Raw genomic sequence first — 22,540 nt, 5'->3', positions numbered from 1 at the left:
GAGAAGATAGGAAAGGCAGTTTGTCATCTGGGGCTTTCATAGTTCACTTACTACCTCGTCAGTTCTGAAGTCCTCAGCTGGTGCTCCTTCCTCCCCAGGGAATCCTCAGCACTCGGACTTCTCCCAGTTGGGGAGAAACTATTCTAAAAGTGAGTCCTGCCAGTCAGAACCTGCCCAGGGCTGTTGCCAGAGCTCCTGGCAGGTCACCCAGCTCCTCTCCCCTCCTGGGTGTGCACTTCAGGGCAAAGGCCAGTGAGTCCCGGCGCCTCTGATGGGTTCTGCAGAATTCCAGAACACCGCAGGGGAGGTTCTGCTCCGCTCAGCACCCAGCGGCATGCTCAGTCCGCCTCCCTCCAGGAGGGGCTGCCTAACCACGAGGAGGGAGACTCTAGTGGGGAGGGGACAAGACGGGTGTGACTGATCCAGCTGGAGGGAGAGGGGGCCCAGGAGTGGCCCCGAAAGCTGGATGGTTGAAGAGGAGCAGTTGGAGGTTGGCAGGCAGAGAAGGGAGGGTGTTATGGGGTGATTGATGTTGAATTACCCACAGGCGGTTCCTGGGAAGCAGGGTGGTGTCTAAGGCCCAGTTCGGAACCATGGCCCGAACAGAATATGAGTGCCTTCAAGCTTTGAGACTGTGACCAAGCTGTTTATCCTGAGTTTCTGTTTACTTACTTACAAAGCGGTGACCATAACACCTGCCTTACAAAGTTTCTGATGATTAAATGAGATAATGTGACTTAAAGCAGTTACTGGCCCTCAGTAGAAAGCCCAGACAAACGCTGTCAGTGGTTTGAAAACTGCTCTGTGTGGCTATTAGGATCAAAACCAGCCATTGTGGGTGCCTAGAGTGCCGTCTCTGGGAAGCCCCTGGCCCAGGCCTTCCCTCCTCAAATCTAGCATCCTCAGAACGGCCAAGATGGTCCCTCTAAACTGCAAAGCTTTTCTCCCTGCCTGGTTTCCTTGGTCCCATCCCTGACGTTTCGGGTACAGTCCATGCATGCAGCTCCCTCCCTGAAGACTAGGTGTCTAGCCCCGGGTCACTCTCTGCCTCCGGCCTCAGTGGACTTCACCAGGCTGTTTGCTCCTTTATCCCCACGCCTGAGCCACCTTCCTGCTGAGCCCACAGGCTCTCCGTGCGTCCATCTGCTGGTGCTGGCACGTGCTTGTGTTGGTTGCCAACCACCCGGCCTTCGCTGGTCTGGAGGGGACCTGATCACCATTCTATATAGTCCCACCTGCTCTGAAAGCCACACTGTGACCTGCATCAGGATGAGCAGATGAGAGAAGGGGAGATTTCTATAACCCTGTGCTCCCCAGCCCCTGATTTCAGGAGCTCTGAGCTCTGGTCATTTGTGGGAAAACTAGGTCTGTTCATTCCCCAAGGCTGCCATAGCAGAGTCCCAAAGGGGGTGGCTGGCAGCAATGGAGGTTTATTGTCCCCAGTCTGAAGGCCAGAAATCCAAAATCAAGGTGCTGGCAGGGCCACGGCCCCCCCGACAGCTCTTGGGGCAGGTCCTTCTTTATCTCTTCCCGTTCTGGTGTTTTCCAGCAGTCCTTGGCCTGGGCACACAGCCTCTTTCCATGTCTTCACACTGGCTTCCCTCTGTGCGCCTGTCTCTGTTCACATTTCCCCTTCTTTTAAGGACACCAAGCCTATTGGATTGGGGCCCACCCTAGTGACCTCATGTTCACTGATCACCGCTATGAAGACTCTAACTGAGCTCAGGTTCTGAGATCCTGGGGGTGGGATTCCACATGTTTCTGGAGCACACAATTCAGTCCATACACTGGCCTCCACTTTCCTGTCCCCTTGGAACTGGTGTGAACTGGCTGACCCTCCAGCTGAGGTGGTGGGCTGTGAGGGGCCAAGGAGCTTTCTGGACCACCGGTATGTCTGCTGTGCTCTGGTGTCCGGCTTCTGCAGAGCATTGTCTAGCCGTGTTTAAAATGGAGGCTTCAGCGCCTGTCACCTCACTCAGTCCAGAAAGGCCGTCCTGTTTCCCCAGTTCAATCTTTTTGCAGTACTTTTTGCTGATCTTGCCCTTTTGACCTTTGTCAACACTCTGGGCTCTAATCTATGTGTGAGGGATACTTGTGTGTCCCACTAGGTTGTGGGTGCTGTTCATAGGAAGGGTCATGACTTATTCATCTTTGTCTAAGAGTTCCATAGCACTGTGGACTCTCACTGCTCTGCAAACTCATTGTGTGACCTGGAGTATCCACCCATCCTTTCATCCATCCCTCCATCCCTCCATCCACTCATTTGTTATTCGTTCATTCCCAGACATTTAATTCAGTGTCAGGTACTGTACAGAGTGCTAGGGAGACATTGAGGGGGTGGGGAGCAGTGGTGGAGAAATAGATGGAGGTGTGGTCCCCCAGGTCCTCACAGTATCCCACTGAGACAGGTTATTTTTTTAAAAAATATATTTTATTGATTTTTTACAGAGAGGAAGGGAGAGAGATAGAGAGTTAGAAACATCGATCAGCTGCCTCCTGCACATCTCCCACTGGGGATGTGCCCGCAACCCAGGTACACGCCCTTGACCGGAATCGAACCTGGGACCTTTCAGTCCGCAGGCCGAGGCTCTATCCACTGAGCCAAACCGGTTTCGGCCTGAGACAGGTTATTGAGTGCTCCTTCCTGAGGACACAGACATGACCTCACGGAAAGCCCTCAGGCAGGAAGACAGTGGGCTGTGTCCAGGACAATGACAGAGGCCAATGGCTGTCCCAGGGAGGATATCTGAGCCAGCCATGGAGGTGGGAGTGTCCAGCCAGGCCTTCCTGCGTGAGCTGAAAGGATGTGGAGAAATTAAGGCAAGTGGCCTTCCCATGTGCGGGTCCGCAGTAGCGCTCCTTTTGCACCAGGGGGCAGTGTTCGGCCTGAAAGTCTTCCTGCCCTGGAATGAGGCTTGGACTGGGCTGCCACTGCTATGCCAGCTGGCCCTCTCCTTGTCCCTGTACTTCCCTGTCATTCCCTGCAGGCCTTGATCATCCTCCACTCGCCTCCTTTCTTGGAGCCTCCTCCACTCCCCAATCCACAAACCCCCGGCCCCACGCAGTGCTAAGTGTCTCCGCTGTCACTGTGCCGCCCTGTCCTCTCTGCCTGCTGCCTGAAGTCCAGGGTTGCCAGGGGTGGTGTGGCGCCTCCCTGGCGCAGTTCTGAACCACTGTGGGCCTCTCAGGGCAGGAGCCGCTGGGCTATGCTGTCCTAGGACCCCAGGCTATTTCTACTTCGTGTCTTTACCTGTCTTTGGTATCCTTGTTCTCTTTTCTTCCTTCATCTGCCACCTTCATTGTTTCTGTGTTCCCCACCCAGAAATCTCAGCTTAGTCCGTCCTCCCTGGGCACTTTGATAGCCGTGGTTGCAGCCCTGAAAGTCAGGTGGTCTTTTCCGTTGGCTGCTAGATCTGGGGCCCTCGTGGGACATGGTTAGGATGGTGCAGAGGTGCCTGGAGGGAAGGGCCTCTAGAGCAGTGGTTCTCAACCTTCCTAATGCCGCGACCCTTTCATACAGTTCCTCATGTTGTGGTGACCCCCAACCATAAAATTATTTTTGTTGCTACTTCATAACTGTAATTTTGCTACTGTTATGAATCGTAATGTAAATATCTGATATGCAGGATGTATTTTCATTGTTACAAATTGAACATAATTAAAGCATAGTGATTAATCACAAAAACAATATGTAATTATATATATGTTTTACGATGGTCTTAGGCGACCCCTGTGAAAGGGTCGTTCAACCCCCAAAGGGGTCGCGACCCACAGGTTGAGAACCGCTGCTCTGGAGGGAGAGGGAGAGCAGCCCCATCCATCAGGGCTCACTTCTGCCACAGCATGGAGTCCTCTGCAAAGAAATCTTTCTTTCTGGTTCTGACCTGCTTTTGCTGGCAGCTGTGGAGGCGGCTGGGGGCCGGGAACAGAGCCTGGTGCGGTGCTGGTGTTGCTGGGGGTAGTAGGGAGAGATGTATAGGAACCTCACTCATTAATCTGGAGATTCCTGGGGCCTATTTCTGACCCATTCTCCCATGTATGGAGGGACTTAGTCCACACTGTGAGCTTCCAAAACTGACCCTCTGCTCAGCCTCCCCTGCAGCAGGGCCCTGGCTTTCCCTTCCTCTGTGCCCCCTGCCCACAGCTGCCCACAAAGGCTGCAGGAGGTGCGAGGTGAAGAACAGGGAAGTTCAGGGTGGAAGCAATACAAACCCTGGAAGGAACATTCCAGGGCCATTCAGGTGGATGCTCTACCTGATCCCAGCAAGGCTGCTCTGGCTGAGAGCATGTCCACCCTGAACACAGTGGCCATGTTATCTGGTCCACACTTGGACGACGATGGCCTGACTGTGGTTACAAGAGGCAGCCTGGGAGGTACTTTAGGTCTGAAGAAGTGGGATTTCTAGTGCCATTTTGATGATTTATTGGACAAACTAAAACTGCCCTAGCTTATCGGGGCCACAGCTTGGGCCAAGGACAGAGTGCTTGCTGCTGGTGGCCCTGCTGAAATCCAGGCCAGCGACACAGTTTTTATCAGGAGTCGAGTTTTTGGTTTCCACTGTGCTTCCGATGAAAGCCACGGCTTATTCCTTTAGTTGGTGGTGACTCCGTGTGCCCTGATGTCTCAGAGCTTGTGCTCTGGAGGGAGGCATACAAATCGGGCTCAAACCTGGCCCTGCCGGGTGACCTTGGGTGTCAATCCCATTGCGCCTGGTCCCTTTTCTGTAAAGGGGAGTGATAAGGAGGTTTGAGAGTGACCCGACAGTGTTTGTAGTGTAGCCGGTGCCCGGCGCGGAGTGTCGCTGCCAGCACGGCCTGGCATGCAGGTGGAGCTTGTGAGTGTTGGATGTTGTAGGCGTAACGCGGCGGATCACTGGGACTGCGCTGACGACATGGAGACCTTGCCCCTGACTCGCTCCAGGGGGCGATGCAGGCACCTTCCTGATGGGCTGGGAGGGGAACACCGAGCTGATCCATCCAGTGTCTGGGGAGAAAATTGAAGCTGGAAGACAAGGAGACCCTGTCTGTGATTCATGCTGAGAGGCGGGGAAGGTGTCCTCGACACTCACGGCGTCACTGCCTCATTCTGCCGGCCAGGCGTTGTTCACATGTCCCAAGTGAGAGTCAGAGTCCTCCATCCCCGTCCCTAATGCATAGTCCGAGGCCGAGGAAAGGGATCTGTCAGCTGGCCTTGGCGAACATAGCAAACAGGCCTCGGGGGGGTGCCTGGGGCTGTTGGCTCTGTGTCAGAGAGGGAACGGGGTGGGAATCTCGGGTGATGCTGGTTGCTTTCCTCTCACTCACCTCCCCGTCCCTGAGGGCAGAGAAGCAGACTTTTGCTCATGTGCATCCCCATCACCCAGCACGGAGCGAGTCAGCAGAGGCTCCCTGCGTCTGGCAGCCTCTCCGGCGGGGAGAGCCCGCCACGGCCAGGTGCTGCCCAGAGAGGCTCAGCCGGTGTGGCAGAGCATGAGGGTTTTCTTAGGGGCCTGGTTTGGTGAACGAGGCCAGCAGAGTTTTTAAGAAGATTCTTAGCCAGACTGTCTCACGTCCAGCCTGTAGGTTTTCTCCCAGCCAGAGCTGATTCTGGAAAGGCCTAAGCAAGCACCAGGCAGCCGGACTCTGGTTTCACGTTCGGGAGGGAAGTGGGGTTGGATGAGGGGAGGGCTGGGTGCTGGATTAGCTGTGCTCTGAGAAGGCTGGGGATGCTCTGGGAGGGCAGCAGTGTTTGTATTCATCTTTGTGTCGGGTCCCAAGCCTGGCGTGGCAGGGGTGACTGTGTATGACTGAGCCGTGAGCTGTGTTGCAGGCTGTGTGGCTCTGAGCAGCAGTGTGACGGCCTGAGCCCTCTTCAGCCACAAGCACCCCTGGTGACCAGCCGCTCCAGACCCCACTCTGCCTGCTGGCTGAGGTCTCTGTGCCTTTAACCTCAGTGGCAGCGGGAAGTCTACTGTCCCTCTCCTCCCCTGGTGTCCTGCCTGGGACCACCTGCTGCCTGCGTGCCCCAACCTCCCTGCCTGTCCTTCTGGGCCCCAGAGCGGCAGGAGGCCGGAAGTTGCTCCACTGCAGGCCACCCCTTCCCCTGATTTCAGCCTTGGCTGCCGCCCAGGCCTCCAACGATCTGGTGCCGAGAACTTTGTATTCTGGGGCCAGTGACTTCAGGCTGAGCAACTGGCTGCCTGCAGGCTCCGTTGGCAGAAGCTGTGCTGGGCTCCTGGTGCGGGGTGAGTGCTCTGGGAAGGGCACAGCCAGGTCTCCGGGTGCCTGAGTTGGGTGTGGGTCTCTGGTGAGCGCTGTCCATGAGCGCAGGCGCTGCGTGTGCCGGTGGCTGGTCCCAGGAGGCCCACTGAGTCCCCTGCTCTGGCGGGTGCTGGGTGGGCGGGGGAGGGGTGAGCGCAGTGCTGCGGGCAGGGGTCTGAGGGTGGGGGCGTGTGGCTGTGTTGGGACAAGGGTCCCGGTTGTCCCCTGCGCTCAGCTGGGAAGAAAGGCCGGTGGGAGGATGGTGAGAGCAGCTCTGGCTTATGACTCTGTGGTTCCCAGGGCGACCAGCCTAGGTTGGGGGTGATGGCACCTGATTTTACAGATGAGATGAGGCCTCGGGTGCCCAACTGGGGAGGCAGAGCCTGGGGCACACCCAGGCGGGCTGACTCCAGCCTCGGGCTGGGCTGTCCTCTGTCCCACTTTCCCCACTGCCTGACTTCAGCCCAGGGCCCTGACCTTTCCCTTTCTCTAACTCTGCACCCAACGCCTGATTGCTCAGGGTCACAAGTCCAGCTGCCTTCTCCCTCGGCAGCAGCACAGGGTATTTCCGTGGGTTGGTGCTGACCCAGCCAAGGGGAATAAATACTTTGCAGTGGTTCTCAACCTGCTTAATGCTGCGACCCTTTCATACAGTTCCTCATGTTGTGGTGACCCCCAACCATAAAATTATTTTTGTTGCTACTTCATAACTGTAATCTTGCTACTGTTATGAATCGTAATGTAAATATCTGATATGCAGGATGTATTTTCATTGTTCGAGACCCACAGGTTGAGAACCACCGCTAGGCTCTTGAGAGGCTTTGCAAAGGCTTCCAGGGAGCTGCCGCTCTGATACCCAGACAGCGCCTCTGGGCCTGCCTCTGGTAGGCTTCCCAGCGCCGAATTTGGTTGTGCCCAGCCCCGTTGCTAAATTAATAAGTAAAAGTGGCCCCTGACCGTTCTCTTTGGACCGTGAAGATTTCTCGTGAGGCGGACCTGTTCATGGTTTTGCGCCCCTTGTATTTCCTGTTCCGCTGCTGTGTGGTCCTGAAGGAGCCCTTTGCCTCTTCTTGTCTTTGCTGATGTGGTGGTTTGGGCACTTTCTTCTCTGCCCTGTCCCTACAGACCCGCCTGCGGGCCAACGCAGAGCAGGCACTTGGTGCCCAGGATGAGGGTGAGATTTGCACCCCATACCTGCTCTCTGTTGTGTGTGCCATCGACTGCCAGGCCTGCCTGCCCCCAGCTGCTGGGCCAGAAAAGAATCTCCCTCCCGATGGGCAGAGCTCAGGGTCAGGCCAGCTGCTAGTTGGCCTGTGAGGGGAGATCACAGGGTGGCATCTGCGGTTCTCTGCGATTTAAGGAAGGGGTGAGGTCGATGTTTCCAGCCCTGAGCACCTACTGTGCGCAGGCGCTGCTCCCACGCTTACCTCCTCCATCCGTGTCTTTTTCACTTCTTATTATGAAATAATTTCGGACTTACAGAAAAGTTTCAAAAGCAGTACAAACAAATCTCTTCCACCCCTTACCCAAACCCCCAATACGAACATTTACCACATTTATTTCATTATTCTATTTTCCCCTGAACCATTTGAGTGTAAGTTGCAGACATGATGCTCCTAAACCTCTAAACACTGAAGTATTTTTTTTTCTAAGAATGAGGATATTCTCTCACATAACCACGGCACAGCAATCAGGAAATGAACATCGACACAGACCTTATTTAAAGTTTGTCAGGTGTCCAAGGTCCAATCCAGGATCACACATGTGTTTCCGTGTTGTCTCTTTAGTCTCCTTGAACCTGGGAGTTCTGTAGTCTTTATCTCTCATGACCTTTGACATGTTTATTTTGTGGAATGTCCCTTAGTCTGGGTTTGCCTCATGTTGTGTCCTTGTTCATTCAGACTGTGGCCTGCAGAAACGCCCTGCAGGTCCTCCTTGGCCTCCTCCCAGGAGGCACGAGATGTCCATTTCATGCTAGTGATGTTCACCTAGATCACTGGGCTACTGTGGTGTCCGCCAGCTCTGTCCACTGTGAAATGAATAAGTCAGCACAGTATCCCTCATGTCAGAAGGTGAGCGAGAGCCCAGCAAGACTGGCCTCCTGTCTGAGCAGCTGGGTGTGACCGGGCCCGGCCTCCCCGTCCAGGGCTTGTCTGGCCTTGAGCAGTGCCCTGCGCAGCCTGGCCTCGCTCTGCCTCTCGGAGCTAACAGGTCTCCAGAGCACATGCCTCCTGGCTCTCCTTCCTCTGGGGCAGCCCTTCCATCTCCTTTGTTGGTTCACCCTCCTCATCCAGACTCGGTGTTGGAGGACCAGGGTGCCCCCCTACCTCTCTAGTCTGTTCTCTCCTGGCCGATCTACTCCAGGTCCATGGCCTCAAGCACCGTCCAGTTGCCAGTCACATCCAGGTTTCTTGCCCACTCCCAGCGGGGCCTGGTTCTCTCGTCCCTGCTGTTACAGGGAAGGGCATTCCTACCTCCAACATGGATTCTCCCTTTCCCTCCGCTTCCCCAATTTTGCCCATTTTCCATTGCTCCCGCCCAGCTCAGAGGCATCGTGTCTCCCCTCTCATCCTCTTTCAGCCCTCGCTGCTCTAATCCAGAGATCTTCCCAGAATGCAGCAGGGTACGCCCCTTCCTCCACCCCATGGTGCTTGGAGGAGAATGATGAGAGTCTGAGAGCCCAGCTGAGACCCTGTGGGCACCTTCAGCTTCACCTCACCCCTTGGCATCCTCCCAGCCCTTGGCCCTGGATCTGGAGCACATCCAGCTCATCCTTCCTTCGGGCCTGGGCCATCACCGTTCCTTCTTCTGGGCTTTCCCCCAGACTGTGCGTGGCCTCCTGCAGCCCTTGGCCCTGGATCTGGAGCACATCCAGCTCATTCTTCCTTCGGGCCTGGGCCATCACCGTTCCTTCTGGGCTTTCCCCCAGACTGTGCGTGGCCTCCTATTCCGTTTCTCCCGCTCAGATGCCCTCGCGTGTGCCCCTCTTCAGAAAGGCCCGCTTTCCTATCCAGCCTCAGTGAGTTCCCTTAATCCCACTCCTCACCAGGTAATTCACAAAACATCACTTTGAGGCTCCAATCCTGATCTGAAAGGACCTTATTTCTGTCTTTTCCCCCTTTTCCCTGCTCCCTTCTCTGGTACCTGCTGGGAAAGCAGAGGCCTTCACTGTCCTGTCCCGCCCTGGGCCTGGGCCTGAGCCTGGCACCGAGCCGTCGCTCAGCACCTGTCCTGTCTCCCTGGTCTGACGGCTTCCCTCTTCTGCTTTACTTCTCATGTATTTTCCTCTTTCCTTTCTATTTGGTCTTTATTTCCCCTTCTCCATTTCATTGGCCGTGATCAGACACTGAGGTTTTTGCAATATCTATTTTGTTTATTAAATATATTTGTATGTTCCCTACTTAGAACAAATGGTTGAGTCAAGCATTTTAAACTTTACTGAGAAATAAATCACATGGTTAGCTAGACACAGGCCGTGGGGAGGGCAAAGGACTGAATGCCAGGCTGGCTGGACAGCGGGGTGACTTTGAACACATCTTTCTAAACTTGTCTGGGCCTTGGTTTTCTTCATTTGTAAAACCAAAGGGTGGCTGACCTCCGAAGATGTTCTCATTCTGGGATATACATTGCCTTCAGCTGGTATTTTAAAACTCCTTTTTATTGTGGTAAAATATATATAACAGAATTTGCCATATTAATCATCTGTAAGTGTACAGTTCGATGGCATTAAGTCCGTTCACACTGTTGTGCAACTATCACCACCATCCATCTCCAGAGCTTTGTCATCACCCCCAACATAAACTTTGTCCCCATGAAACCCTAACTCCCCACCCACTCCCGAGCCCCCTCACCAGCCCTCCCACTGTCTCTGTATGAATTTGACACTGATGCTTCATAGGGTGGATCAAGTGGAATTTGTCTTTGTGACTGGCCCGGCTTACTTGCCCTCGGCTGGTTTTCATTGCTAATGTATTCAGAAGCCCTGGGGGAAGGAAGGTTTCTGTAGCAGTTTAAAGAAATCCGTGCTTTAACTGAGCAGAGGCTTTGCTTCCTGCGGGAGCCCATTGTTACCGTCACTGTCCAGCCAGATGGAGCCCTGTGGGAGGAACCACACAAGCCAGGTTCTCAAATCCGGGCTGCTGCAGCCGGCGAGAGCACTGAAAGGGACACTGCCAATACCCACGCACGCACACATGCACGCCCTAGTCACGCAGGGCCTCTGGCTGGCCTTGAAGCTACTTTAAGAGCTTGGCATGTTGTAAACCCTACAGTGAGTTAGGGTGAGCTTGGGCTCCATTGGGTTTGAATTTGCTCCCCTCCCTATGGCCAGTCAGCCCTTCAGGGAATGAGGAGGGTGATGGTGCTGGCTTTCACCTGGGGCTGCAATGGGCTGCGGTGGGACCTTCACTCCGCCTGGGGCCCTTCCACTGGAGGCTGCTCTACTCTGGCTCTGACTTCCCTCCCCAGATGCTGAGGTTCAGAACCATGTGTGGGGGCCTGAAGCTCCTGGGCATCCGCCGAACCTCCACCGCCCCCGCTGCCTCCCCGAATGTCCGGCGCCTGGAGTACAAGCCCATCAAGAAAGTCATGGTGGCCAACAGAGGTGAGCACCGTAGGGCAGGGAGAGGAACCTCCTCCACCCCCTCCCCACCTCACGTGACGTCTGCTTCTCTTAGGACCCAGGAATCTAACTTCTCCCTCGTACCCCCACCCCCAGGTGAGATTGCCATCCGTGTGTTCCGGGCCTGCACGGAGCTGGGCATCCGCACTGTGGCTGTGTACTCGGAGCAGGACACGGGCCAGATGCACCGGCAGAAAGCAGATGAAGCCTACCTCATCGGCCGTGGCCTCGCCCCAGTGCAGGCCTATCTGCACATCCCAGACATCATCAAGGTGGCCAAGGTGAGCCAGGCCAGGCCGGGGCCTCCTAAGGGCCAGGGCTGGGTCCTATGCCATCCCCATGCTGTGCCCCATCCCCACGCCAGCCAGCGGTTAAGTGTCTGGATGGGTGGGTGGGTGGATGATGGATGGATAAATGAATGAATGGAGCAAGTGAGTGGGGGAGGCACAAGAGCCACAGGGTTTGGTCGGGGACTCTGTGAAGGAATTTGAGGGGCACAGCACTCTTCTGCCGCCAGGAAAACAACGTGGATGCGATACACCCTGGCTATGGGTTCCTGTCGGAGCGTGCGGACTTTGCCCAAGCTTGCCAGGATGCCGGGGTCCGGTTCATTGGACCGAGCCCAGAGGTGGTCCGAAAGATGGGAGATAAGGTGGAGGCCCGGGCCATCGCCATCGCCGCAGGTGATGTGGCAAGCAAGCCGCGGGGCCCTGCAGCTCCTCTGGGGAGGGGACTGGCGGTTTTGCAGGGATTCCAGTTTGTGACAAAGCCCCCACATGCCTGTTTCTCAACAGGTGTCCCCGTGGTCCCTGGCACTGACGCCCCTATCACTTCTCTGCACCAGGCCCAGGAGTTCTCCAACATCTACGGCTTCCCCATCATCTTCAAGGCCGCCTATGGGGGCGGGGGGCGTGGCATGAGGGTAGTGCACAGCTACGAGGTGAGCAGGAGCCAGGGCTGGGAGGCTGCCGCACAGCCTGCCGGCTCCGGGAGTGGGTCGGGGTCACGCAGAGGGGCCCAGTGTCTGCTCAGCCTCCACTCGCCCCCAGGATCTGGAGGAAAACTACACCCGGGCCTTCTCAGAGGCCCTGGCCGCCTTCGGGAACGGGGCGCTGTTTGTGGAGAAGTTCATCGAGAAGCCACGCCACATCGAGGTGCAGATCCTGGGTGAGTGGGGTGTTCCTGGGCCGCAGCGGTGGCAGGAGCCAGCAGGCCTGGCCTTTGGGGCGGGGCAGGGGCTCTCCCTCAGGAAGATGCTCCCCCATGCAGGGCAGGGCCCACGGCCTCAGGTGGCCGGTTCTCGCCTGGCTGCCCAGCACTGGAGCGGGCACGGATGGGCCACCTCGATGTGTGAGAGGGTCAGGCCTGTAGGAGTGTTTACCTTCCTCTACAGGGGACCAGTACGGGAACATTCTGCACCTGTACGAGCGAGACTGTTCCATCCAGCGGCGGCACCAGAAGGTGGTGGAGATCGCCCCTGCTGCCCACCTGGACCCTCAGCTTCGGACCCGGCTCACCAGCGACTCTGTCAAACTTGCTAAGCAGGTGAAGTGTGGGGGCTCCTGGGACAGTTGCCCACAGAGTGACAAGGAGCCTGTTCCTGCAGGCTCGCTCCTGGCCAGTGGTCACTGGGGTCTGGATGTGGACAGTCTGCTGGGAGCAGGGCAGCCAGGGTGACAGCTCTGGGAGGGGAGGGGCTCTGTTGGAGGATAGAGGCCAATGAGGAGTCAGTGGGATGTCAGAGGGCAGGCCCAGAGACCAAGCCTGGGGTCCAGCAAGTAGGAGGAGGAGGGAGAGAGGCCGTGGACCAGCCCTCAGCACCCTGTGCCCAGATCGAACTTCTGCGTGGCACCACTAACCCCTGGACTGCAGGAATGAGGTTCAGTGGATTCTCAGGATTAAGAAACATTACTGAGGCATTTCTTCCTCACTTACCCGTCCCCTACATCACATTTCTTGCAACCCTTTTCTCCTAAGGCCCTCCTCTGCTCGTCTTGGCTCTGCTGGGTCATGGGCGGGGAATGGCTCCCCAGCAGTGGCCTGGCCCCGGGCCTGGCTTGAGAGAGCACCTGCGATGGCCAGACCGCCCGCAGCAGCCCTGCTCTCTGTTCTTCTGGGCCCTCCTGACCCCACCCCCTCTGGAGTCCAGGCATCTTGCCCCCAGATCTTCCTCCTCTTCCCAGAGCCCTGGGCCAGAGCATCGTTTCAGATCTGCCCTCCCAGCCCCACGCGGGCCCTGGGCCTGCTCTCCTCCAGAGCCACACTCCCTCAGGCCTCAGGCAGATGGTCTGTCACCTTCCCCAAACCGAAAGCAGTGAGGCTTTAGCCACAGTGAATATGAGGCAGTGATTTAAGAGTAGAGGTTTTGGTTTTTTTGCAAAAGGGGTGTCTTTACCTTGATTTATTATTATTATTATTATTATTATTATTCTCATTCCCGAACAGATTTGAGGGAGCTTACTGAAGTCTAGTTTGTGGTCTTGGGAAGACAAGAGTGAAAGGAATCAGGGTTGAATTTTGAGTAGAGTCATCACTGGTTGATTTCCCTCAAATGGCCTCTCTTTGGGTAGTGACCGGAGGTGATGACCGAGCAGAGAATGAGGAGGGTCCAGGAGAGGCCAGGGTACGCATGGGTGGGGCCTGTGCCGAGAGCAGAGGAGGCTGCAGGGGAGAGGGCAGAGGGCGCCACACCTGGGGCAATGGGCGCTGCTGCTGTCTCGCCCAGACAGTGTGAGTGCAGCCTCCTGAGGCTGCTGGTGGCTCCCGGGGAGACGTCCAGGCAGGAGCCCAGCCGTGCGCTTTGGGAGCTTCCCTCCCCAGCGGCAGGCTGGTGGGCTACCGTCTGGTGGGCAGGGTGTGCTGCAGTCTGTCTTTTTATGGAACCAAATGGCAAGGGCTCTCATCACTACACCTGCTTGCTTACATGGCCCCCACAGGTGGGCTACGAGAACGCGGGCACCGTGGAGTTCCTGGTGGACAAGCACGGCAAGCACTACTTCATCGAGGTCAATTCCCGCCTGCAGGTGGAGCACACGGTCACCGAGGAGATCACCGAGTGAGCAGGGGCTGGGCCAGGGGCCAGGGGCCAGGGCAGGGGTGTCCTCTGGGTTTTGTGTAAAATCCACTCCGGTGGCTCCTGGGGAGCATGTGGCAGGGAGCTCAGCTCACTCTGCATGGGGTAGGAAGCAGTTGGGGATCTAGTTACTTTTTACAAAAATTATAACAAAAGCATCAAGGGGTTATTGTATTAGTACAAAGCAGCAAATACAAACGATCTAGAGCCCCACCTAGGACTGGATGCTGAGGGGGCTCCCAAGCTGTAAGACACAACCACACGGGAGGGAAGTGTCCATCATCCCCATTGTTTAGACAAGTGGTTCTCAAACTTGGCTGCACATTAGAGTCACCTGGGAATCTTTTCAAAATCCTGATTTCTGGTCCTCATCCTCCGGAAATTCTGTTTCTTTGTTATGGGGTGGGGCCACAACATTAGTAACAAAGAAACAGAATTTCCGGAGGATGAGGACCAGAAATCAGGATTTTGAAAAGATTCCCAAGTGATTCTAATGTGCAGCCAAGGTTGAGAACCACTGGTTTAGATGAAGCTGAGGCTCAGAGAGGTTAAGAGAGTTGCCCAAGATCACACAGCTGAGACTGGAAACCCAGGCTCAAGTCTGTTAGAAATAATTGGTGTCTTTCCATCGTTATTTCCTTTACTATGTAAGTAGTTTGACACAATGGCAATGTTTTGTATAGAATTTTTATTCTACTTTTTAAATTCAATATTTTCGAAGACATTTCCCCAGACCATTGGACTTTCTGAATACTTTTAGTGGCCGCATACTATTCCAACATCTGTGTAAGTCGTAACTTATTTGCAGTCCTCTGTTACTAGTGAGGTGTTCCCAGCTTTGTGGTTAAGGGTGTGTCAGTCAACCTTTGTGCCGAAATCTCTGCCTACCTCTCTGAAGAGGTCTGAGGATTGACACCTTTAGTGGCATTACCTGAGCAAAGGTTAAGCAACATCTCGCCTAATTAGCTTTCTCAATTGCTTGTCCCAATTTGTTTGCCCACAAGCATTGAGTATAGACATTTTTAAAAACTTGTCCATTTCATAAACAATTAAAATAATCTTTCATTGTTTCAAGATACAGATTTTGAGCCATTTAAGTGTTAAGGCTGGCTTGGCGCCAGGCCATCTCACCATGGAACTTTCCTGACAGTTTCTTCTCCGAACCCTGCCCCCACCTGAGGTTGAGAAAGCTGTGTGAGGTGGGGAGAGGGATGCCTGCCTTTGCCCAGGGGGTGCACAGAGACCCCCAGACTCCTTGCTCTGAATGGAGACGGACGCTCCAGGCTCAGACTCGGGCCCCACACAACTTTCCCATCGCGCTGCTGTAAAAGTGTCGATCCGGAGCCGGCCGCAAGCCTGCTCTGCCAGGAGGGAAATCTTTGCTTGCCTGGCAGGGGGGGTTTGTGTCAGACAGACACGGGCTGGTGCAGGTTCCTCTCAGCTCACTAGCTGCATGGAGCTCGGGTGAGCTGCAGGCTCTCTCACCCTCGGCCTCCTCCTCTGGTAACAATGATGGGGACGCTCAGAGCATTATTGTGGCGATAAAGCTGAACAGCGCACACCATCCCCTCTGCATGCAGCTGTGGGGATACATGTGACCATCACCACGCTGTGGGGTGATTGAGCCGGAAACGCAACGCTGGGAGCATCTGCCAGGGTAGTTCCCAGGCTGTCCTCACCGCAGCCTCAGGGACAATGTAAACACCGAGGTTTTAAACTGTTCCCCGTGGACTCCTTGCTGTGCTCCGCATAGCAGTCAGTGAGGCGAGCTCATCCCTGCGCTCGGAGAGCTCTGTGCTCTCAGATCAGGGGCGGAGGACGGCGTCCCGACCACAGCGCCCACCCGTGTGGACCCTCTTGCAGCTGTGGTCCCATTTCAAGGAGCCCGGCCTCCTCGACCCCATTCTCTCACAGCTGCCCCCCAGCACACCCACACACAGCACTCCAAGAGCAGGGTGTCTGAGGCTTCAAATCCAGGCTTGACCAAGGGGGAGTTTGGGGGCAGCAGGAGGACCGAGAGACCCAGGGAGAAAGAGGGCAGTACACGGGGAGGGACAGTTTGGGGGGGGGGGTGCAAGAACAGGTGGATGCAGAGTTCAGCTGCCCCTCCAGCTGCCTGTTCTCCTTATTCAGAATGTGCAGAGTAACCGGGCACAGGGCAGGGGCGCTGGGCAGGCGGGAGGAGCCGCTGCTCAGGCTGGTGAAGAGTCTGCAGGAGCTGGGTGTGCTGCGTCTGTGTATGGACCGCCGCCTTGTCCATCCCCTGCCTCATGTTCTCCTCTTGGTTCTGCGTCCCTTCCCTGCAGTGTGGACCTGGTCCACGCCCAGATCCACGTGACCGAGGGCCGGAGTCTGCCCGACCTGGGTCTGCGGCAGGAGAACATCCGCATCAACGGCTGTGCCATTCAGTGCCGGGTCACCACCGAGGACCCCGCCCGCAGCTTCCAGCCAGACACCGGCCGCATCGAGGTAGCGTCCACATTCTGACGTTCCAGCTGAGCAGCGCGGGTCTCTGCCTGTGTGAGGACTCTCGGGCCAGACTGCTTCTGAGGGGCACGAAGTGAGGGAGGACCCGCTCTTGGGCTGGTCTGAATCTGGCTGAGTACATGGAAGCCAGGCCCGGTCAGAGGAAGGGAGCAGCACCCTGGGGAGGGGCTGCCACGTACACAGGCTGGTGAGCCAGTGGGCAGATCATCAGAACAGGGAGCAGAGCAGCTGGTGGAGCCAAAGGCGGGGTCCCCAGAAAGGAGGCCCAGGTCCTGGACTCTGTTCTAAGAGCCCAAAGACAGGACGGTGCTGCTGGCCACTGTCCTGCCTTCAGAGGGGTGTGGCTGGCAAGACAACACTCGGGGTGCAGTGAAGGATTGGGGCCCTGAAGTCCCAGTGGAGGGGCCAGGCTGAGCAAGGGGACCATCAAGGATAAATGAGAGAGTTGGGGAAGTGGTGGACGGCAGGGAGGAGGCCGAGAGGCAGGCTCATGGTGGGAGGTTGAGGAGCCACCCCACATCTGGACCTGTGCCTCCTCCAGGGATACTTCCTGCACCTTCTCTTTCTCCTCACATAGAAAGCCGTCTCTCACCCCTCCCCTGCTGGCCTCCCTTCCCTGGCTGAGGGCAGGAGCCCTCTGGCCGGCTTGGTGCCTGTCCCGTCCCTGCCCATGCTGGCTACGAAGACCTCTGGATCCTGGTGCCAGCGCATGTCGCTGGCTCTGCTGCTGTATGGCGCCCCATCTGGCCTGCGCCTCCCGGCAGGGCAGGAGCTCAGACTCTGCTCTGGGTGCAGGGAGTGGGGTGGGGGGCGAGTCTGAGATACGGGGCTTCTGAAGGCAAGTGGCAGGGCAGGGCGCTGTCTGGATTCTGAAAGTTGCATAGAATTGGTAGGCTCAAGGCCAGAGCGCGGTCCAGACTGCTCTGCCCTCGGCCAGGAAAGGGCAGCCCTGCCCTGGACGCTGCCTTCCTCCACCTCCCCTTCCCAGGCCTGGCTCCTCCGAGCCTGGTTTACCACAGAATATTTTTAGCTCCCAGTTCCTGCTCACAGCTGAGTGTTCACCTTTAAATATTTTATTAGGTTCCTTTTTATCAAACACAGGCCCCTGTCCCTTAGAAGTGGCAGCATGGTGCAGTGGGTGCAGCGGGGCTCCCCCCCCTCGTCTTCCTGCGTGTGCCTCACAGGGTGCCCCACCCCCATCGTGGACTTCATGTGTGTGCTGCAGTTACTCCAGACACCCCAAACCTCTGTCCCCCACCCTGTGGTCCCCTATCCATTAGGCTGTGTTTGGAGCCCGTGTCTGTGTCCCCAGGTCTGCCTCTGACCCTGTGCTCTCTCCCCTGCTTCCCTCTGGGCACCGGCAGAAATGAAGCAGAACTTCGCAAGCCAGAGCTGGGATCCCTCGTGCATCCTGGGGCTGAGGCTGCCTCCTGACTCTGGCTTCTGACCCAGTTCCTGAGCCCACCCTTCCCTCCCCACAGGTGTTCCGGAGTGGAGAGGGCATGGGCATTCGCCTGGATAATGCTTCCGCCTTCCAGGGAGCTGTCATCTCCCCCCACTACGACTCCCTGCTGGTCAAGGTCATCGCCCACGCCAAAGACCACCTCACAGCCGCCACCAAGATGAGCAGAGCCCTGGCTGAGTTCCGAGTCCGAGGCGTGAAGGTGAGAGGCTGCAGGCCCTGTCTCCCTCCGCTCGTTCCCATCCATCTCCGCCCCTTCTGTCCTGCATGTGGACGCTCCTGGCTGCGCTTGGTCACTGCTGCTGCCGGCCCCTCAGCGTCCCTGGGAGTCAGGAGTCGGCCTTGCTCTGTGGACCCCACACATCTCCTGCCCCTCCTGGGTGAGATCACCTGGCGCGTGTGTGAGTCCGCATTCTCCCTGGCCTCCCTTCTGGAAATCCTGATCCCACAAGTTTGGGTAGGGACCTCGGAGCCTGTGTTTTGAGCGGCGTTGGGTGCCTCAGGGACAGCCAAGAAGGGAGGCTGCAGCCGGAGGTGTGAGCACAGGGCAGGAGGCGGCCGGGGGCTGTGCTGAGGCGGCTCACCATGGGTAGCCAGGCAAGGGCCCGAAATGCCTGTTGGGCTGTTGGTCGGATCCGTTACCGGAGTCTGTAGCTAGAGATGAAGTGACAGCCATGTGCTGTCCTGAGGTCAGACACTGCCACCAGGACAAGGCTCTGCCCGAGCAGATCTCATCGCCTGGTCTCACTGTGAGGGGCGCCCAGACAGCTCCACTCACCCTCTTCTGGGGGCTCCAAGGATGGTCACTCATAGCAGAGGGCGCCCGCCCTGCCTGCTGCGCACGAGGGGAGCAGGGGTGCTGGGTGCTGGCTGGGCCCTCCGCTTCGCGTCTCCTCAGCTGCTCCCAGCCCTCCCTGTGGTCCAGGTGGGGTCGGTGTGTGGGCGGTGCTGTCCTCGCAGCCCTGCGTCACTTCTCACCTTCGGGGAAAGCACGTGGCGGGGAAGGGGGCGGCGAGTCTGTGCCTGGCGTCTCCTCAGCTGACAGGAAGCAGGTTCCCCAGGTGCCAGGGGGGGCTCTGCGCTTTTCCGTGAGGTGCCTCAGGGTTCGGGGTCAAGGGGCCGTTTCATGACATCGTGTGCCCACTTTCTCACCGAGGGCATGTCCTGGGGCTGCCTCCGGTTCCAGGTGGCCAGTGCACCCCGTGACCCCAGTGGGTGACCCAGCTACCCCATCCCTCACCTGCTTGGGCTGTAGGACCTCCTGTCCTTCAGCCTGGAGGACCCAGTACCTGAGAGCCGTGGAGGTGGAGCGGGAAGACCAGGGCCGTGAGAGCCACAAGAAGGCGGGAGGCCAGTGCAGGACACGGATTTCTGGTTCCTGGGGGCACCAGTGTCTTCAGATGTGCACCAAGACCTGGCCACTGGCTCCTGCCACACCTCGAGCCTCTGCCAACCCTGCACTCGCGGCCCTGCCTCCACTGCCCTGCGCCGCCCTGTCTCTGTCCAGGCCTCGCGGGGCTCACGCTCCCTTCTCTTCTCTGCTGAGAACCTTGTTTCATTTACCTAAACCAGGGTCGCTCTCGGGATACATCCAGGTATGTGTCTGGGCTGGGAGGGCAGGCACGTGTGTGTCACCACTGCGCAACCCACAACTGTGTGAGCTTGGCCTGCACACGTGTGTGCACACACCTTATTATGCCAACTCTTACCAGGCTGCTCATCAGAAACACCATGGGCCTCACACAGAAATGGGCACATACCCCCAGGCACCAGTGCAGGTCCTGGGTGCCAGCGCCCGCCTTTTGTGGTGGAGCCCGGGCACCTGCACCTTCTTGAAGCATCTGGGTACGCCTGGCGCGGGTGCAGCAGCACAGGTGCCTGAGAGTATTTGTGTTGGGAGCACTGTTCCTCCCAGCTGACGCCGGGAGCAGTGACTGTTCGGATGGCTGGCAGGGCTGTGCCTGGGGCCAGAGGAGGCGAAACAAGGCAGCCTCCGGTGGACTGTGGCTCCTCAGCATGGGGGCTAGCGCAGGGCTTGGCCCGGCAGGCAGGGGGCACCCGTGTCCCCGAGGGAGGTTTGACTCAGTCTCTCCAGCCCAGCCCAGAACAAAGCCTGGGGTGTCAGTGGAGCAGCTGGGGGCTGGCTCAGGGCCTGCAGCACTGGCAGGAACCTTCCAGAGGGTTGTGGGCAGTGAGATTCCAAACCTGCCCCCGTCCCTTTAGGATGACGTGCTACAAACCCCTGGGAGATGGTGAATAAGATTGTCACAGGCGCAGGGACTTTCTTACTGAGCTGTGTAAGCAATGATGCGAGCCCAAGTCCCTGTGCCCTAAAGGGCTGTGCCATCTCCCACCTGCTCCTGTGGCCACTCTGTGCCCTATAACACCCCTGCCACCATGAGGACGTCACATCCTGTCCACAGTCTGCCAGGAAGGGTGTGCTCTGTGCTTACAGCTGCAGGCACAGCAGAGAGCTCAGGTGTCCAGTCCACAGGGCGCCAGGGGCCAGACCTGGGCTCACCCGTTAGAGCCACCAGCCTGGAACACTCGGCCCTCAGGTGGAAGAGGAGGCTGAGGGCACCCAGATCCACGTAGGCCACCTCCATGGGACTGGCAGTCCCAGCCCTGTCCTGTCTGTGCCTCCACTGGCCCACATGTCCCCTCTCCCTCCAGCAGGATGACACTAGAGACTAGCACTGAGGTGTCCCCAACAATTTTATTATAAAGAAAAACAAGACTCCCACTTGGTGGCTGCAGCCCCTGCCTTGGTGGCTGTGAGCACCTGTCAGAGAGGCTGACCCCTTATGCCTGTCAGTGGGCCAGAACCAGGGAAAGGGCCCCGTCCTGCCAAGCACAAGGGGGCCTGAGGTACCGAGGGTAAAAGGGAGGAACTCCCAGGCAGTGCTGACCCACCCAGGCCAGGTGGCTGCCTGCCCCCCACCCTCCACCCCGGGCTGACTCCCTTCCCATCACACCACGCTCTCTTCCAGCCGTTCTGCACTGCCCCCCATTCCCTGGCACCCTGCCCCAAACAGTCCCCCGTGCACAGAGTGGCTCCGTCGGGCCCAGGCCCCACCTAGGCGCCTGGCATAACCATAGCACCCGCCCGTGTCTCCCAGGTCCAGGGAGCAGCTGCGCTGGGGGCGCGGTGGGGGGCTCCGTGGCGGGTGGGTCTTCGGTGTGGGGCTGGGGCCTCCGTTGGTCTGGGATTGGACGTGGCTGAGCTTCAGGGGGAGGCGGCCATTCCCAGCCCCCCGGCCCCGAACCAGCAAGGCCACAGTGAAGACCAGTAAGGCAGCCACAAGGACACCCCCCACGGCCACAGTCAGGGTCCCGCCCAGCATGTGGGCCTGTGGGGCGTGGCACAGGGGCATGGCCGGCAGCGTTGAGAAGTGGGCACAGCCCAGCAGCTTGGTGGACGTGAGGTCAGAAGGCCCAGCGGCAGGTGACAGGGCCAGCAGGCAGAGGTCATAGTCGGCACCAGGGATCAGGTGCTTCAGCAGGAAGTGGTGGCTGGAGGCGGGGATGATCCTGCAGGCAAGGTCTGGAGGTCAGAGCTGGGCCTCGGGGTCCAGGCCCCAGCCCCACCCACAGGGCCTTGAAGCCCCCATCACAGCCCATCCCCACCACCCTGGGTTCCCAGGTCCCAGCTCTGAACACCCTCTTCTCCTGGGACCACAAAGGCCTCGTGTGTTCACTCGAGAAGATGGAGAAACCAAGACAGGCATGCATGTATATGCGTGTGTGTGTGTGTGGCACTAGAGGCAGTGCAGGGGGACAGATAGGTGTGTGCCCTGACACACAGGCCCAGCACAGGCTAAAAACGGGTGGAGAATCACATCACCAGAGATAAGTCATGTGTGTGGGGCTGGACGCGTGCTTAATCACACACCAACCTGGAGGCTGCCTGTGGCTCAGCCACATGGGAGAGACCTGAGGGGCACTGCCCACCTCCCCCCAGCATTTCCCACCTCTTCTTCCTGGTACCTGACCCTCCCCGCCCCCTAGCTCAAGATCCCCAGGCAGCTCAGAAGCTGAGGAGGGGTGTGTGGAAGCCCCAAGGACAGAGAAGGAGCCAAGAGTGGCCCAGCCCTGGACGGGTAGGGCCGAGGCGCTGCAAGGTGCATCCTCACCGGTAGATGAGGGTCTCATCCTCGCTGCTGTTGTACTGGATTTGGAACATCCACACAGGGTCTGCTGGCCGCCCAGGCCCCCAGCTCACCAACCCTGAGGTGGCCGTCACCTCTGTCACCTGCACAGTTGGCTCAGTCTCTAGTGTCCCCTCGCCCTCCGCAGCAGTGCGGGCTGAGGCAGCAATGTCCGAGGGCCCGGGGCGGCCCCCCTCCGCACTGCCATTCCCCCCGTGAGGCAAGGCCAGCACCCGCAGTTCTACCTGGGCTGTGGATTCACCAGCAGGGTTGGTAGCAATGCAGGTGTAGTCCCCTGCGTCCCCAGAGCCCGTCACCCCAATCTCCAGGGTCCCGTTGGGGAAAGCCCAGGTTCGGGAGGAGTTGCCGACCAGCCGGTCATCAGGGCCAACCCAGTGCATGGTGGGCACAGGGTCCCCGAGGGCCCGGCACCGCAGTGTGGCCCGCTGACCCTCCAGCACCCAGAGGCGCTGTGTGTGGCGGGCGATGAGGGGCGGCTCACAGGAGAA

At 57.9% G+C, this 22,540-nt stretch overlaps 2 protein-coding genes across 5 annotated transcripts in view; one reads left to right on the top strand and one right to left on the bottom strand.

Annotated features, from left to right (window-relative positions):
* Positions 1-22,540, top strand: part of PC (pyruvate carboxylase) — a 69,596-nt gene that overhangs the window by 38,290 nt on the left and 8,766 nt on the right. For 3 of the 4 annotated variants that reach the window (XM_014538088.1, XM_005864310.2, XM_005864311.2), the window contains 9 exons: positions 10,708-10,843; positions 10,958-11,142; positions 11,379-11,544; positions 11,656-11,801; positions 11,911-12,028; positions 12,255-12,406; positions 13,798-13,916; positions 16,241-16,403; positions 17,903-18,085. In XM_014538088.1, coding sequence (XP_014393574.1) covers positions 10,708-10,843; positions 10,958-11,142; positions 11,379-11,544; positions 11,656-11,801; positions 11,911-12,028; positions 12,255-12,406; positions 13,798-13,916; positions 16,241-16,403; positions 17,903-18,085 — 1,368 coding nt within the window. Of the gene's footprint in view, positions 1-6,130; positions 6,225-10,707; positions 10,844-10,957; positions 11,143-11,378; positions 11,545-11,655; positions 11,802-11,910; positions 12,029-12,254; positions 12,407-13,797; positions 13,917-16,240; positions 16,404-17,902; positions 18,086-22,540 lie in introns of those variants that run through there. The other variant, XM_005864309.2, reaches the window with a different exon arrangement.
* LRFN4 (leucine rich repeat and fibronectin type III domain containing 4) overlaps positions 20,581-22,540 on the bottom strand; it is a 3,493-nt gene continuing 1,533 nt past the window's right edge. The window contains exons 2-3 of the mRNA XM_005864432.2: positions 22,017-22,534; positions 20,581-21,414 (exon numbers count right to left, since the gene is read on the bottom strand). Coding sequence (XP_005864494.1) covers positions 20,853-21,414; positions 22,017-22,534 — 1,080 coding nt within the window. The 3' untranslated portion in view covers positions 20,581-20,852. The remainder of the gene's footprint in view (positions 21,415-22,016; positions 22,535-22,540) is intronic.

This window comes from Myotis brandtii, unplaced genomic scaffold (assembly GCF_000412655.1).
Source record: "Myotis brandtii unplaced genomic scaffold, ASM41265v1 scaffold187, whole genome shotgun sequence".
Classification (NCBI taxonomy): domain Eukaryota; kingdom Metazoa; phylum Chordata; class Mammalia; order Chiroptera; family Vespertilionidae; genus Myotis; species Myotis brandtii.
Note: the sequence above shows the minus strand (reverse complement) of the source record. Positions and strands in the feature narration are given on the sequence as shown.